Raw genomic sequence first — 17,947 nt, forward strand, 5'->3', positions numbered from 1 at the left:
TTGCAAATCTTTTAGAATTACATGGTGTTCCTTCAAGCAGACATCACTCGGGGCATGTACTGTGAAGTGAGCACAACACATCTCGGCTATCCTTTTGTTCACTGGCTTGATAAACACATCCGTGCCTACTAACACACACACACGCACACACACACAGTACTTCAGTCATATTTTTGTTATTTTTTTCTTCATCCACAGTTTTTTTTTAATTTCATAAAACACTATCATCAATATCCTGTAAAAGAAAATTGATTCCGGCGATATTTTTATTGTAAAAAGTGACGATCAGATATTACAATGATGATTAAACCTCCAGTTTGGCTCCAGCACGCCAGGGACCCAAAATGAGGATAAAAAATGGATGAAGGGATGGATTCAACTTTCAGAAAGTCAAAAGAATGATGCAATGCATGATCACAAACGGGTACAAATCTGCAAATTAAATCCAAGCTATTGATCACGTTTACAATAACAGCTAAACTCTAACAAAGCAGCGGGTCGTCTACTGTTTCGTGTAGCTACCAAACTTAACTGAAGTTAAACAAAATCCCTCCCAGGTCAACCCTCTGGTAATAAATTAAATAAACACATTTGTTTTTTGTTTTTTTTTAGCACAGTGAGTCTACACCTTGAATCTTTTATTTAATACACAAAGCCTGACCTCTGAAGAATTGTAAAGAACCTCCAAAGTCAAAGATTTTCCAACGACTAGGAGGTCACAGTATGTTGTGAAGACAAGAACTCATCCATGCCAGTGTTAAAATGAAACCCTTGCCGCAGCCCTAGGCTACACTGGTTCAATGAAACTTAACTGACAATGTTTTTCTTTAAATGTCTTTACTCATAACTGTGCCACTAAAATATCCCACGACACACTGCAGTCTGAGTACAACATTTTGCCTTTAAGCTTTTGTGTCGATATTACAATTGAATCATAATCATGTTCTCACAGTTGTATAGAGTTTAGGGTGGCTGTCACAGTAATCATGATCATAGATCATTTCTTTTCCTCATTTTGCGGATTTGTAACACTTCATGAGTATGGATGTTGCATGCCATGGCAGTGTAACTTTAAATTAAGCAGATCACAGAAGTAAAATTAACAACAAACTCAATGACAAACACTATTATGTAAACTCTGCATTTACATACTTGAAAAATTAATGTTTTTCAATAAAAACCCACGGAATCATCATTTGTCAAATCTTTCTTGGACCAAAAAAAAAAAAAAAAAAATATATATATATATATATATATATATATATATATATATATATATATATATATATATATAGACTATAAAGGCTTTATAGTTTATATATATATATATAAACTATAAAGGCTTTATAGTTAGCCAGACTCAAATCATGTGGAAGTCATTATTCTAAAAGAAGTATTTTCAGTCCCTGGATATGTTTGCTACATTCCTCCAGGAGCACAGGAGAATATGGATGGCACTGCACTTCTCCTTAATCATGAAGCTACAGAAATATTCATTAGTGTTTGCTGCAGGTCAACAGTGATATCCTCTGAATCCGAGCGCTTGCTGCTTGCGTTTGTCACCGAACAGCAAAATGAAAAGACAACACACAATCCTCACAGAGATGAAAAAAAAACCTCAAAATGACGTCAGAAAGTCTCCCTTTTGCCAAAATTCACTCACTTTTCTTCAGCCGTCTTCATTAACGTCATTAATCTGCATAAGTGCATATCCCGGCATTTTATAATATCAGCCGACAATTGCCACAGTGACCTTGAAATAATATTGTGGTCACTCATGTGGACTATTATTTAAAATGACTCTTATCTGTGTATGCTTTAATATTCGTGGTGCATCATGTCTCACTTCAGTGGATCTGCACGCTAAAGAAGGTCCCTGTGTAAAGGGAAAATACTATTATAAAGATTCGGCATGGCTTAGAAAGTATTACAACTTGTGGAGCGTTACCTGTGTTGTGCATGTTGTCCTTTCGCAAGTCTTTCACTTAAGTCATTCACTGCCATTGACGAATTGATTTGTCTTTTCACAGTCCGGCCATTCAATCCCAATCATTGCGACTGTCGTTGCTTTCGGGCATGTACACTTTTTTTTAATGATTGTCAAAATTGGCCTGAATATTGGAAACGTTAGGCCTTCAAAATTGAAGGGCTACCACAACCTCTCTTGTTGACAGTTTTCCGCTACTTTTGTGTATCTCCGTGTTCTGTGCCAACAATAATATCTCTGGTAAGAAAAACATATGCAGTTTTACAAATTACTGTTAGATGTATCAAAAAGAATGCACTGAAAATGGTCCTGTCTCTACTGTACCAGTATACAATCTAAGTGTTCCATCGTCCAACACTGTTGCTTTATGCAACATCGGTCCATCAAAATTCCCTTCATTATTCCCTATTTTGTGCGCATGACGTCAAACTCCCTCTGTCATCCTATTTTACATGAACTTGGAAAATGCAATCTACATTACAAGATAAAAAATATTCAATGTGGAGATGTGTGGGGTTTTATCTGACAGGGTTGATTGACAGTAACTTGAGGGGTTCACTGTGGGATATCCACAGTCTACTGCATGTTTATATAGAGTATGCGGTACGCGGGAGACCTTAGAGAGAAAAAAAGCAATCTTTTTCTCTTGGACATTCAGGTTTTACACCGTTCACAACTTCACAGCCATCCTTCAGTTCTGAATCTGGCCAAGCATTACCTCGCCCAGTTAAATGATATTTTAAATTGAACTCATAGCTTAATGTTCAGGAAGCACTATAGTGTCCCTCCAACAAACAGTTTTGATTACCATATTTCTTTTCGCCCATCTCTCCTAGACTCTGGTCCCGAGTTAACTCCTTACAGACTGACCCCGACTGTGCGATTATGCAAGGGGATCATCAGGATGCTGTGCTTGTTATTCAATGAAATGCATCCAGCTATTTTGTAAACCGCTTTTCCTGTTCAGGGTCGCAGATAGCTGCAGCCTATCCCAGCGGACTTTCAGCCAAATGCAGACTACACCCTGGACTGGTTGCCAGTCAGTTGCAGGGACAAAACTATTCACACTCAGATTCACTGAGTGGGAGCTGCACCAAAGTCAGACAGCTAGTCGGGCTGTCAGGGACTTTGATTAAACTTGATTAAAGCGCTATTCACATATAAAACAGTTACAAATTATGATATTTAATAAATAACTTCATATTTCCAAAGGTCCCCATGCAGCTAAAGCAATGAACATCGATATGAATGTGAGCAAGCTTGAAATTCCATCCTTCACATACCTAGACCATTCACCGTTTGTCATGCCATGTAAAAAAAATAAAATAAATAAATAAATAAAAACATTTAAATCTTTCAACCACAAACCTTGTGGCCTCTTTGAATTCGCCATCACTGTCAGATATGTGATTGTTGCATCTGCCTCTCTGACAAGCTGAGGACGATTGACACAATCTTCTCATTTGGTCACCATGACAGCTGTTTCGGCAGCAAGTGGAGCAGAGAGCTTTGCACTCCCTGTGATGTGATCGTGCATGAACTCAACACAAGAGCTTGTACCCCAAAGTGCTTAAAAACGAATTAAACAGTTTAGTGGTAGGATATTGTTTTCTCAGCAAGAGTACAGTGTAGGATCATCAAATACAAATGAAGAAAGGAAAAGCAAGTACAAGTCTGTCGGGTAATAATACAATTCTGTATTATGATCCTATATACTGTGTTCTAGCTGCTCATTCATTGATTTGAGCAGTGACAAATGCCTTGATGGCAGTCTTTGGTTTACGAGTTCTCTTATTACACATTTGAAGTTGAGTTTCATGGCGTTGCCCGGATAGGCAGCGTCCTCAGTCCAACATGCACTTATTGTAAAACAGCTCACGTGTGTGCCATGCGATGATGCTGAAAACGACACTATAGATATCACGGCAATGCTCACAAAGAATTTAAACTCTTCTATTGAACTCGGTTCATAGCATCTGCGTTTCACATTAACAGCCATTTTTAGTTACCGGGCCAGCTCACAACAAATAAATTACAAATGCAAAAGGCAGACAGAGCTCAAGATGGTGACTCATTCCTGACTAATTCATGTTCTTGTCTCTATTTCCACACAGCCTCTGTCCCCGCATGGTTTTTTCTTCATTATTCCATTTGTTCCCCTTCACACACTGGCACCCTGCATCCCTCCTTCTCGCTGGTACTTCACACCATCTCGGCTGCTTGCCAGCATCAGAGCCGCACTGAATCGAATCCAATATGCTCGGTCAAGGTGGACGTCGTTCTACAGGGAGACAAAAACAGCTAATTGATTCACCTTTGAGCTCCCTGAGATGGGCCGATTCAGCTCTATTACTGCTAGCGTGATCTCCGAGGTCACACAATATATGAATGAAAAAGAGATTCTGTCTGGATTAGATAAAGCTTTTTCACAACGGAATATCAAAACCACTCTGAGCTACAATCCCAGTGGCATGGCAAATAAAGCATAATTATCACTGCTGGGCACAAGGGCTGAATAGATTGTCTCGATATGACGGGAATGTAGATGTTCTAACGCCACTGAACGTGCTTGTAGGCTACATCATAGAAAATAAGTATTGGCCTCATCCAAACGCCACAGCACACCGTTTTGATTTGATGTGATTTTTATATGATGTCATTATATCTATCTATCTATCTATCTAGATTGTGAGGATAAGCAGTATAGATAATGGATGGATTTAAAAATCATAATCGCCTCTTCAAGCTGATTGGCTGGTGTCAATTTCAGCTTAAATTTACCAAGTGCACAACTACCTTATCCTATAAGTGGTTTATCAAAATGTCCACGTGTGTCCACTTACACTTGCATTTCATTTGATTTGATTTCTCCCTCTCTCTCTCTCTCTCTCTCTCTCTCTCTCTCTCTCTCTCTCTCTCTCTCTCTCTCTCTCTCTCTCAAAAAGACTAATTGCGACGTATAAGGTCATATTGTCATAGTCTTAAGCTAGTTTCATGTTTTTCCTTGTGTTTCTTTGTCTGTCTCTCGTTAGGTTATTGAGTCCACCTGCGCTTGTCATCCCAGTCCCTGGTGTGCGCCAATCAGCTCCCGCCTCACCTCTGTGTCTTGTCCAGGTGTTCCTCGTTGTCCCGTCAACTTATCTGTATTTAGTTCCACGCTTTCGTTCGGTCCTTGTCGGTTTGTTGCGATTTGTCAATTGTCAGATCTGTGAGTCCAAATCCTTTTTCTGAGCATTTGTGTCTTCGATGCTTGTTTTTTTGTTATCCCAGTGCCTTGTTTGCCTTTTTGTTTTTCTTTTAATTAAATACTTTATATTGCACTTTAGTTTTGCCTCCTGCCTCCCTGCGTTTGGTTCCAAACATACATTACAGACTTCCTTCTAAATCTAAACTGTTTGAAAGCCAAAGCATGTTGTATGGTGAAGTCATTTTCAACATATATCAGTCATGCATTATTTAGCTTACAAATCACATACTGTAGTGTATTCGCTAATGACCACCAGATGATGTGTGATCCATATATAATGAACAAACGGCTGTGTTGAGCTGTATTTACTGTTATGTCAGAGCCCCTGGGGCTGTCTGGCATCAGAAGAGCTTTGTTTGCTTCGTGTTGATGCTCTCTTAAGCTCCACGTCTGCACAGGATAGACAACATCCTAGTCATCATCCGGCCAGGATATTTTTCTTACCTTGCACCTCAACTGACACTGTGCTCTTGGGTCATTTCGCAGAGCAAAGATTTCTGGTATTACCTCAAAGTATTTTTTTTTAGCTCTCGTTTCAACACTGCATTTGTCTTGCGACCTTTACGTTCCAAAACACAAACCCTCCAAGGCTGGATTCAGAAAGACTCGAAATCAAAGAAGAACATGAAATGAAAATTATTGTCTGAGGATCATGTCTAATAACACTGGTCAACAGACAATTTCAATCAGAGATGGCTTTATGTGTCCCGAAATTTATTTTTGACGCTAATAATAATTAATGCCCTTTTTTCCTAGCGCATCAGGTTTTTGAGATGTTTTCATTTTTGTTTTTAAAGCTCAAGTGTGAAGTAAATTTTAGAAAATGCCAAATGAAGTCTAAGTAAAGTAATTAAACATCATACAAAAACTAAAGCATGAAAAAAAATGATTCCTCTTTGGTACATTTGACAAAGTAATCATTTTTCCGAAGTGAGATCCTGGCCAGCGACAACCCGGGAGTGAAACGTCACATCAAGAAGACGAGGGCAGTGTGCAACATGGAAAGTGTACAAAGCCAGTCTGAAATTGACATGGAAAGCAATATTTTAAACTTATCTGCGGCCATCCGGGTGTTTGATGAGTTGGAGGAAGAGGAGGTTGTTGGCACGATGTAAGTTATTGGACCACATATATACGAGCCAGATGCTCATCCGAGGAAAGTGTTGTGCCCGGACGACCGGACATGGAGTGGAGACGAGACTCCCGGTAAGCTATAGCTACAGTTATTAAGCCTGTAGCCTTGGCTAACGGATATGAGGGTAGAAACTAAATATTCTTTCAAACATTCTAGTTATGTATGCTATAGGTTATCAATTGCTCATTTAAAACTTAACTAATGAGGGCAGCATGATGAAATAGTGGCTGGGACAGATGTTTCACAGTCGAGAGTTTCTGGGTTAGAATCCCGGCTCTGATGAGCTACTATCGCCCAGGAAAATATGGATGAATGGATGGATAAAATGAGGAAAATATATTGAACGCATCGAGGAACTGTTATTGCAAAGCTTTGACTTTGACTTGGGACTGTGCTGGCCTTCTGGGAGCTCACTTTGCATTTTGTTTGAATGGAATTTCTTTCCCAGAATAGCAGTTTAAATGACAAGGTCAAACATGAAAGCAGGATCAATGGATAGAATGACTTTGGAAACATGACGTACATATAATTGCACTAAAGCCCCACTAAAAGCAAGTTCCTCTTCTGCAGAGTGAGTTTTAGTGACAGGCTTTTTTTTTTTTTTTATACCTCTTGGCACTTATTTCTTGTACACAGTAGTCGGCGAATGTCATAGCACATTTGCGATGGTATGTTTCAAGAGGAAAAGGTTTAATAATTCAGAAATCATCAGAGGTTTGTCTAGCACTTTTCCTACAACACAATATATAATGGCAGTCAATTTCTATTGTAAATCTAGTCGCAAAATTGTGCCACAAGTCGTGCGACACAGGCTGTGTCATTGCCAAGAAAAAGCAGACGCAACTGAGTGGACAAAACCGTGTGTGTGCAAACAAGTCATGCCAAACTTCAGACAGGGCTGGGGAGTAATAGAATACCTTTTTAAAAAACTGCATTCCGTTACAGTTAAAAAAAAACACGTAATATGGTACAGGTACATTTCTTAAAATCGGGATTATTTTGCAGAATTACAATTTCCACAAGTCCTCTGGGGTTTTCAAGTGGGCGGAGCTACCGTGTTTGCAGTGCAACAAGTGGAAAATTTTGAAGAGTATTGGGGGAGTTAAAGTGGGATTGACGATAGGAAGTGGTTGTGTTGTGCCCTCCAAACACAGAGGAAAGGAGTAATCCTTCCTATCCATCCAGCCATCCCATCCGCCTATCCATCCACACATTCAAAAATGCTATTTTTCTAATCTACTCATTGCGGACCAGTGGATTTTTGAGCAAATTGAGTTACTTTTATCCTAAATTGTGTTAATTATTTTTGACACAGCAGATTGGGGTGAAGAGTGGATTTGGGCGGGCCGAAGAGCTGAAGCTGGTTGCCAATTTGGAGTGCCGTGACCTGAAGATGATGTAAATTCAATGTAATATTCTGAAATAAAAAAATGTTAGTGGCAGCTTTCACTACACTGTCAGCATCTCATGATGTTCAGTTGGGTTAAAAATAACACAATTTTGGGTCAAAAATGGACCGATCCACTACTTTTGTCAATTTGACAAAACTTTCTGAATTGTTTTGCAGAAAATATCACCAAAAATTGGTAGTTTTGTTTGGAAAAAATGGGCTTCTTGTAAATATTTTCACAAAAGTTTTTGCAGGGAGATGTTTCATTTTTAAATCCTTAAAACTTGTTGAAAAATAAGGATAGCTGAACTCATCAGATAGCATTTATTCAAACAGTTTTGGGTTCATTTCAAACTGTGATGATCTTCCTCAGGGTGTTGTGCCAGATGTGCGTGTGTGGGTGTGTGCGTGGGCGTGTGTTCTGAGAATGCTTTGTGGGTTTCTGTTTGACTTGTTCTCTGTGACTTTGCCGTAAGGTTTCGTGAAGAAAGACATCCTGGAATTAAAAAAAAAAAAAATTCCTAAAAAGTGTCCTCAAAAGCAAATGTGCTATTATGGTGCTATTCCACATCACTGGCGATGACAAATTCTTGCCTCGGTAGCATCAAACGAATTCCTCGAAACAAATGTTCATGTACTGAAAAAAACCAAAGCAGCAGTTCGCAGTGGCACTGATAAAGTGCTCTTTTGGTGCCCGCTTGGGTCGATGTCGATGCCTCCTTTCTGCACTATTGAAATTAATATAAATGCATTGTCGCCATGGGGCAACCAGAACAATTTGCAAGCTGAGACTTGTAATTTTCTGGATGTGAAATTGTTTTTAAAAACCTATTATTGATTAAGGAAAAATGCTAATCATGCAATTTGCACGTTGAATTTGCTACTCCGTTCAATTTCATGCTCCAAATAAATCAAAGCTTTCAGAGAAATTCAGTTTATGAATGTACTAATAATACATTTCATTGAGGTAACAGGACCAATGTCTTCTGAAGTGGGTGGATGAAAACACCTGAGAGGAGCATCGAAATAGATACTGATGAAGTACTCTGCAGTAATGGCTATATCATTGCTCATTCAATGGAGTCCTTGTGGACTGAATAAAGCCGAACTACTGCGTAGATTGTGTTTCAGTGTATACAGGGTGTATGGCTAGAATATCAGGGTGAAAAAAATAGGAAATAAAATCATATACGGCACTTGCATTTGAAAAAAACATACGTCTACTTGATTGTTTTTGTGCATTGTGTGTTTTGCAAATCCTTTTGTGGTGCTTTGCACTATGATTTGTGAGTGGTGACTGTTTACTTAACCTTTAAAAAGCAAACAAAAAAAGAGAGAGAAAAGAAACCAGAAGATATTGGATGATCTCTTCACCTCTTCATCAATAGTCTGGATATCAGTTTTTAAAACGCTTTACGTGCAAGAAATCAATTAACAAGTGACATAATCGATTTCCCATATCAATTTTCCTAATTAGGGTCACATGTAAGATGGAGTCCCATCACAGCTGACTTTGGGGTCGAGGGTGACACGGGAGTGGATTTTCACCCGTACCATCCCACTCCCACAGAAAAAAATCCAATCACGTTCAAGTCACGGACCATAGTAAAGAAAAAAAAAAAGATTCACATTCACACGTATGGACAATTTAGAGTCTTCAATTAACCCATCTACATGACGAAGCTACAGTTCCCTGAAAAAATCCACATGAGCATGCCTAGAACGTTCCAAACAGGAAGGGCGGAGCAGAGATTCGAAGCCCAAAACTGTGAGGTGGACACTCGTCCACTATGCTGCATGAAATTCATTTCTAACAATGCAAAGCAGTTGCGCTGCTTTTATTAGACCAATTAAAATTGTACTGTATTGTATCGTAGTGAATGGGTCTATAAAGGCTGCATCACACATCTGTGCCACAGCGACCCCCAAACCAGATTCCCCCTCTTATCCAGGTCTTGCAAGTGTGTCATACTTCATGTATTGTACCACTTCTGGATTGCACATGTAATGAGTAAGCAGTGGGGAGCATTTGGCAATGCAGAGCTCACTTTGATGCTGATGATTTGCCACTGCAGTAAGTTAATGGGCCACATATGGTTTCTTATTTATTCATACGTGTAGATAAGCTGCCAGAGTAATAAGGAGACACATTTGTGTAAATCAACACTCAGAACTGGATAACTGTACCTTGCATTCTAATGCATTTTTGCCCTTTATCGGGCAAGCTATGACTTATTTCTGTTTGGGGTCATAGGTGAGGTCAGGTCAATCAACAGGTTGGTGTGACAAATGTAGAAATGGTTGATAGATGACATGAAAGTCTGTTATAGTGAACGGAGGTGATTATCTGCATAAATGGAGGAGGAGGCAGGGAGAGAACTGAAGGGGGGGGGGGCGGTTTGGGGGCAAAAAGTTGGGTCAGGATCATAAGAAGGGTTTCGCCGGGCAGCTATGATGATAGATGTGTTGATTCCAGGGGCGGAGCACACCAAGGCCCACCCAGATTGACAGACTGCCCACCCAATGAGATTAATGAAAAAAATATATACTTTAAAATTTTTAGTACATTATCACTAAATTACTTTTGAATTTGTGTGTTTTTTTAATTTTATTTTATTGAATATTAAGAATGACATAATTGTGGCTGTCTAAGGTAGATCTGAACTTCCCATTATTCAGGTTGTCATTTGATTTGAAATACAATGTGTCGGCAGTGGAGGATTGTAATCAGTGAGAGAAATTTCAGGCCCAACCTGATTTTTCCAGGCCCACTCATTCTGGCTCCGCCCCTGGTTAGTACCACACTGAAAGGCAACCAGATCGAAGTTCAACCAGTGCCATGGAACGGATTGGGGAGGAACTTCCAGGTACTGCCGTATAGTGTGGGTTTTTTTTGTTTGTTTTTTTCTAACCCTCCAGTATGTCAAGAACAATTCTACTGTTTTGTCTCCCTTAGGTTGTGTACAGTTTGTTTTCACAACAGATGCTTCAGTCTAAACGGTACTGCTGTTCACATTCATAAGAAACTAAACAAATAACCCGCGTGCACTCTCACGCACACACACCTGTTTAAATCCTTTGTGAATGCTTGCTTGGTTACCCCAGGCAATAGTCAAACAAGTGTGGCATATTGAACATAAATATATGAAACAGTTTGCATGCATTTCTGTACGCCTGTGTTTGGGTTTATAAAGCACACACCAAGTTTGTAACCCATATTTATACAACGTTATTCAAAAATATCACCCCAGTCATATACCGAACACAGCATCCAGACTCTTTCAAATGGGATTTTATCAAATAGAGTTAAATCTTTCGACATAACCTTGCAGCAAAAACTCATTTTGTGTTCAATGGTTATGCATTGTAGTTCCAGTATCACTGAAAATGAATAAACCCTCATTTTAAGTATTTTCAAAATGACCATACTTTATCAAACCGGATAATGGAGTTTGCTTGCAGTGCAAAAGATGTGTTCTAGTGTCTTGCGGTTCTGTAACATTAATTTGTAGGAGACCATCAAAGCCAGTCAGTGACACTTTCTTTTGTTTGATCAAATTTGGATTCGTTATTATTTACTCCAAACGTATGAAGTGACATTGCACACTTTTCCTGCTCAAAGTTTAATTAGTTATCCTTCTCATCTAAACTTCAAATCACCTATCACAGAGATGAAACATATTTTACCAAACAGATGCCACTCTTCTCTCCCTGACCTCTGCCTGTAAGATAAACAGCATTAGTAGAACTTCTAATCATGCGAGATAGCTGGACTTCTGAGTAGGAAGGTGTGTAATCTAACCGTTCCATCTTGCTGACCTTCACACTACCACTCAGAATGCAGAATTATTGAAGTAATACAAATCTTTGAGGGAAAAGTCACAGCAGATACAGCCTATGGTTCCGATTTTTTTTTTTTCTTTTCTGAAAATGATATTGTACGTTTATTAGTAAGTTAACAGCCTCCAAAGAGATTACATTCAATGAAAGAGTATCGGAAACAAATAACATCTCTGCATCAAAAATAGACCAATGAACAACAATCACAAAATAAACCACCAGCAGTTGTGATGGCTTTGACAACACATGATTTTCTTTGTAAATGTTGTGTGTTTAAAATGAATACTGTAAGTCCTTCAATGAATGCGGTCCAAACGGTCATCACTTTATAATACATTTCCTCTGAGTTGTCTTTAAATTGGCTGCGTTAGGGAAGCCTGTCACTTGCTTGAATGGCTATTCCGCGGCGACGAGCAAATTGCTTATCACTCGTCAACATAACAAAGCTAACACTAGCTCCCGTGGCCCAAATGGCAACAATGATCACACACTTTGCTCACAATATCACGGCTACAACCACGGGAGTAGAGGTAAAATGAGCTTTAATTTACACAATTAATTTGAGGGAACGTCAAACAGGAAAAGCAATTGGTTACAAAATTTGGCTCCACAAGAAAAGCACCAACACTAGACTACACTTTTAGGAGGCTGCCAATGAGAAGTAAGGAAGGTCCAACAGCTGGTATGATGAGGTATTTATTAATGTCAAATGCAAAAGAGGCTCTGTGGCTCGAGGGCAAAGGTCCCTGGTCAAGGGAGAATCCAAGAGGCAGGTGCGTTCCAGGAGGAAGCCAGCTGGAGACAACAGAGATGAACAGGCAGGATCGGAGTTAACTAGGGATAGAGGAAAAAAAAGTCACAGAAGAATGGCTGGATTCAATCACTGTAACTCGATGTTGAGCATAGACGTTCGTGGCGGAGTCCAAGGCCAGCTCATGAGGACAGCTTTTGATTACCAGATGAGGTGCAAGTGCTAAGTCTAGCATGTATTTGTCAAAACCTGCGGTGATTCACACACCAGCGAGGGAAGTGGAGCTCAGTGTGCACAGGGACAGCAGACATGGCATAAGCTCTGTTTGATGCGAGTGCAGTTGGGCACCATTGCATTCCAATGCAATAAAACATGCATTGATGAATGAATACCTCTCTGACAGTGTCAATCAAAAGTAAGCATTATTATTTGGTTTGTAAAGGCAGACTTTTTAAAAATCTTTTATATTGTCAAGTGTGCCTAATGATGTCACTGGTGCGTGTACGAGTGTATCAATACTACCATCTAGTGTTTGATTTTAGAAGTGCTTATGAAACATTCAACCAGCCATCCATTTTTAATACCTCATAAGGTTTGCTGGTGAACTGGAGCGTAAACCCACTGATTTTGACGAGAGGTACAAACAAATGTTCATACTCACATTCACACCTATGGGCAATTTAGAGTCCTCAATTAATCAAGCGGCATGTTTTTGGAATGTGGGAGGAACCCCATGAATGCAAACTCCTTTTTCTAATGAAAAATGGGTGCTTCGCCTTGGCTCAATAAAGCCTGGGAAATATTAATGATGTAACGATAACAGCGATGTTGTGATATTTAAATTGCCACAATACCGTCATCGTCATGTCACAATATTAAAAGCGGCATATCTTTGTCAAAAAACACTACTTTTTGTCCGGTTCAGCATTGTGAACTACATTGACCATGATACTTTGAGCGGCTGAGACAATGAAATAACTGGCCAAGACTATTTCTTTGTCACTGCTGTCATTACGTCCAAAAACACAATGTTGTGCTTTTTTGTCAATTTTAATGAGCTTTTATTTATTCGTTTGTTGACAATATTTTACCTTTTTATAAAACATTGGGAGATTTTCATGAGATATCACCAACCTCCCCACAATATTGTGATAATTATCATATCGTGAGGTTCATATTTTGATATCATATCGTAATTTGGATATGGTTACACCTCTAGGAAATGTTGGATCAGTCTGTAGTGGAACAACTTTTTTTTATCCTTTCATTTACTGTGTACATTGGTGTTGTGATTATATAAAAAATGAGACTATGATATTTTACATGCATATAGTACCTCTATAGCAATACTGAAACGATGCCAATTCAAAAACTTCAATTTAAGTAAAACATAGTGGAATAATAGATGACAGATAAACAACTTCAATTTCTTTTGATTTGTGTTAATTCTGAAAACTATAAGGATACTAAATAGAATATTTTTGAACAAAAATTTTGAAGATATTTTAAAACACTTGAACAATTCAACACAGAATATTTAACATTTTTAAACACGACTAACATTTTACTTCTATATCCAGCACTTTACAAAAGTGTTTAGGCCACTGAAAGATATTTTTGTTTTAGCAAATTATCATGAGCATATATAACTAGAATGTTACGAAGTTCATCATAAATCTCCACTAAGGCTAAATTAGTAAAAAAAAAAAAAAAAAAAGTGAAAAAAAATCCATAGAGCTTTGTATTTGGGTTGGTTTGCCAATGTTAGCTAAAAGGCTATAGACGTTTCTGGGGGGCAGATTCATGCCATAGTGACTCTTACTACATAAAGAATAAGTGCTTTTCTTTCCCATGGCAGCACGGTCCACTAAAGTCTACATGTCTCATTTCATACAAGCATTGTTAAGGGAGACAGAAATACAAACTAACTGAAAAACACACAAGGGCTAAATATTGTATCAACAATATTTTATTCTCTACAAGTTCCAGTGTTATGTTTCCTATTTGACATTTTAAACCAACAGTAAGAACAAATTGATTTTTACATATTTACAAATAGGTTTGGTCATTATTTACTCTCTCGTTATAGACGCTCTGTCATGGACGCAGGACGCCCGTAGATTATTCGCCATTTCCCCATTTCGATCTTCAAGGTGGCCATTCTCCCTTGAATAACAACAACAGAACCCTTAGAGGACGTCTCAGTGTTACCAACCGCGGTGGGGAACATTGGCTGAGATGCTGAGAAAATCTTTCAAAACTTCATTTGGAACCACTGACAGGTGTGCATTTGTCATTTTTGGACCTTTTAGTGTTGATGTGTTTGAGTAGCATGAGCGAGTTTAAAGAGAAGTAATGTGTGCAATGAGTCCAACTTTGTCTTAATACTTTTGTCCACAATGGGTATAAACAATATTAGACAAGCTAATAAACATGTCTTTTCATCAACTTACCCAATTTAACTTTTCCATCTTGTTTTCCTTTCGTTTGAGTGAAGAATGGCACATGTACAGCTATGACTGAATGGATTTACATACATTAGATACAAACAGAATTATAAATGTCAGATCCAGTTGCAACCCAGTGTAAATAACTCTTACACGATGACACAAGAAGAAGGTGACAGTGGCTCAATGCAATGCGATAGTTTCCAAGACAATATGAGCTTGCTTTTTTCAATTGCAAATATTAAAATATCCATGAAACTGCAATACAAATAAAAGCGTGAACTCTTTCAATTAATCGCGGCATCAAGTTTTGCGCAAAGACTTTTAGTATGTTGATTTAAGTTAACACAAGAAATGACAAAGCTGAGCTCATCTGCTGAAAATTTGGTTAAAATATAAACGCATTATATATTCCTACCATATACAGCATAAACAGACTGGATTTACCTGCCTTGTGAAAAAATTGTCAATATTCGTGAGTAAAATAAAGTTACAAATAAAAAGAGCAACAATATCCCTTCAGTGAATCAGCATTATTTTTCTTTCTGTGCCTCCGACGCCACAAAATGTTAAGACACACGAGTCAAATTGAAATGACTTCTTTGATTCTAACCTATAGTTGTACCGTAGTTACAATATGTACAGTAAAAACAGTAGGTGCTTTTCTTTTTAGGAGGGTGGGGGGGAATCATCTTCAAATATATATATTTTTTCCTTTATAAAGTGTAAATCAAATAAAAGATGGTTTCCTAAAAGCAGCACAGAGGTGACAAACCAGATTTGGACAACAGTGAAGTTAGAAAAAAAAAAAAAAAAGGTAGGCTCTGAACTGTCATACTTTGAAAAGTAACAAGTTATCAATTCTTATACATTAGTGTACAATTAAAGCATGCATCTCCACTTTTCTCAAAAATACCAAGAAAATATATATTTTTAATCAAAACACTAAAGACAAAAAATTGGAGATGCATACTTTGAACAGTGACATCATGTTACTCTGTCCATCATGTGAAGAGTTGCATGGGTAAAGCGTGTCATCAAAAGACAGTTCTTAACAAGAGGGCTGTCTAAATTGCTCTGAAAAAAGTGCATAAACACATTTCAAACATTTTCATTAAAATAAGTCTACTGTATTATGCAAGGTATTGCACCTATAAAGCCTGTCATTCTCTTCTTCTCTTCTAAGGCCATTGCAACCATTGTATCATTCGTATATACGTTTGCCTGAAAGTGGCTTCCAACAGACAATGGAACATTCACATTTTCAAAGCATAATCTTCATTATCATCACCGGAATCACAATTTTTGAATTTGTTAAAACATAAAACATGGCCCAAAAAAATTCCTAAAACACAGACCATATGCGTTTACGACGGAATTTGCGTTCACTCCTGTCCAACCATGTAGTGATGGACAAATGAGGCTTCATGAAGCACTTGTGATTATTCTTGACCCCTCTAGATGGCGCTCTTGGGTTAAGGATGCAGTGGCAATTTAATACATTTCCATTGCACTAGCCTTTATCTTTAAACCAAGATTTAAAGATGCAGTGGACATTTAAAACATTTCCATTGCACTAGCCTTTATCTTTAAACCAAGAGCCCCATCTAGAGGAGTAAAAGCATATCACGAGTGCTTCATGAAGCTTCATTTTCCCATCACTTGTTTTGGGGAAAACAGATCAACAAACCAACAGCTATAAAACTACCCAACAAGAAAAAAAAAATACCTCCAATAATGGGATGATTAAATTCCAGTCTTCTACTTCCAAATAAAAATGTAGGATCATTTAAATAAATAAATTGGCATTGTATGAACTCTGCACTGCGAAATCCTACTTTGTTTTATGAATAATAAAGAAAAAAAAACTTCAGCACACAGAGTAGAGAAAGACACAGTTGTAATAGTAAAATAAAGGGCAGCAGGCTGTTTCAGCCCATATTCAGTTTGGTTTTCATCATTGGATTTAAAAAAAAACAAAAAAAACAAAAAAAAACTGAGTAAGTCCTGTTTTCAAAGAGTTAATCAAAAGTGGTTTTCAGACCAGCGAGCCCGCTCTGCTCTGGGCGGGCACCATGACGGGCACCGCTCCCATCCGCTCCAGCGTGGCCTGGCTCACGGCGTACGAGTGCGTATGCTGCCCGTGCGTGGGCGTCACCACTGGCTTGAGGCTCACGGAGCCATTGCTGCGCACCATGGTGGGGGGTGATGGGGCCGAGTTTGTGGTGACCACCAGGGTCTTGGGTGGCGGGAGTGTGTGGCTGCCATTGGCAAATGAGGAAGTTGTTGTAGTTGTGGGCTGAGTGTGGCGAGACAGCGGGGCGGAGCCTGGTGCCGCGACCGCTGAGCCGTGCCCGTGTCCCGGGTTCTGTGACTGTCTGTGTCCATGTGTGCCATGGACGGCGGTGGCGAAGGTCTGCCGCGTGTCTCCGTTGTAACGCGTGTATGAGTTGGTGTCATAGTTGGGTTTGGGGTTGTGCCAGTAGCGACTGTTGTAGGTGTTGGTGGAAGTCAGGGTGTCGTTCTCCGAAGAGGAGGCGTCGGCGTGGAACGCTTTCACTGATGAGGACCTCTTTGGAGGGAGGTCGTCTTCCCTGTGGAGATGAGCGAGTGAGAGGTCAGTGATCTGCGATATATATTTTACAAACAGATATCTCTAATAGCTAAAAATGTGCGTTCCCCTTCAACGTTTTCAGAGCATTGTCCTTGCAAGTTCTTCTTCATGTATTATAAAGATTTATAAAGCAGTCAACCCAAAACAACTGTGATGTCATTTTCAATTGACAGAAAGTGACAAAATGTCCGGCCCCTGAGATGGCTAAAAACAGGTGGATTTTGCTGCTTAACTTATATTCCATCCATCCATCCATCCATTATCTATACCGCTTATCCTCACAAGGGTCGCGGGGCGTGCTGGAGCCTATCCCAGCTGTCTTCGGGCAGTAGGCGGCGGACACCCTGAATTGGTTGCCAGCCAATCTCAGGGCAACTCATATTCCACAAACACAATATCAATCAGAATGCCCTGTTTAGACCAGTGGGGCTGAATAGAACATATTACATAGAACCTACGCCATAAACAACTGTGATGACATTTTCAGTTGACAGCAAGTGATAAATGGCCGCCCCCTGAGATGGCTAAAAACGGGT

The 17,947-nt window shown here is 39.1% G+C and overlaps 1 protein-coding gene across 3 annotated transcripts in view; it reads right to left on the minus strand.

Moving 5' to 3' along the window:
- Positions 1-14,303: 14,303 nt before the first annotated feature.
- The window catches only part of igsf11 (immunoglobulin superfamily member 11), an 82,943-nt gene continuing 79,299 nt past the window's right edge, over positions 14,304-17,947 (minus strand). For all 3 annotated transcript variants that reach the window (XM_086036729.1, XM_086036728.1, XM_086036730.1), the window contains one exon: positions 14,304-17,391. In XM_086036729.1, coding sequence (XP_085892855.1) covers positions 16,836-17,391 — 556 coding nt within the window. In that variant the 3' untranslated portion in view covers positions 14,304-16,835. The remainder of the gene's footprint in view (positions 17,392-17,947) is intronic.

The sequence above is a fragment of the Filicampus tigris genome, chromosome 7 (genome assembly GCF_054856515.1).
Source record: "Filicampus tigris isolate MCC_2025a chromosome 7, RoL_Ftig_1.0, whole genome shotgun sequence".
NCBI classification, from domain to species: domain Eukaryota; kingdom Metazoa; phylum Chordata; class Actinopteri; order Syngnathiformes; family Syngnathidae; genus Filicampus; species Filicampus tigris.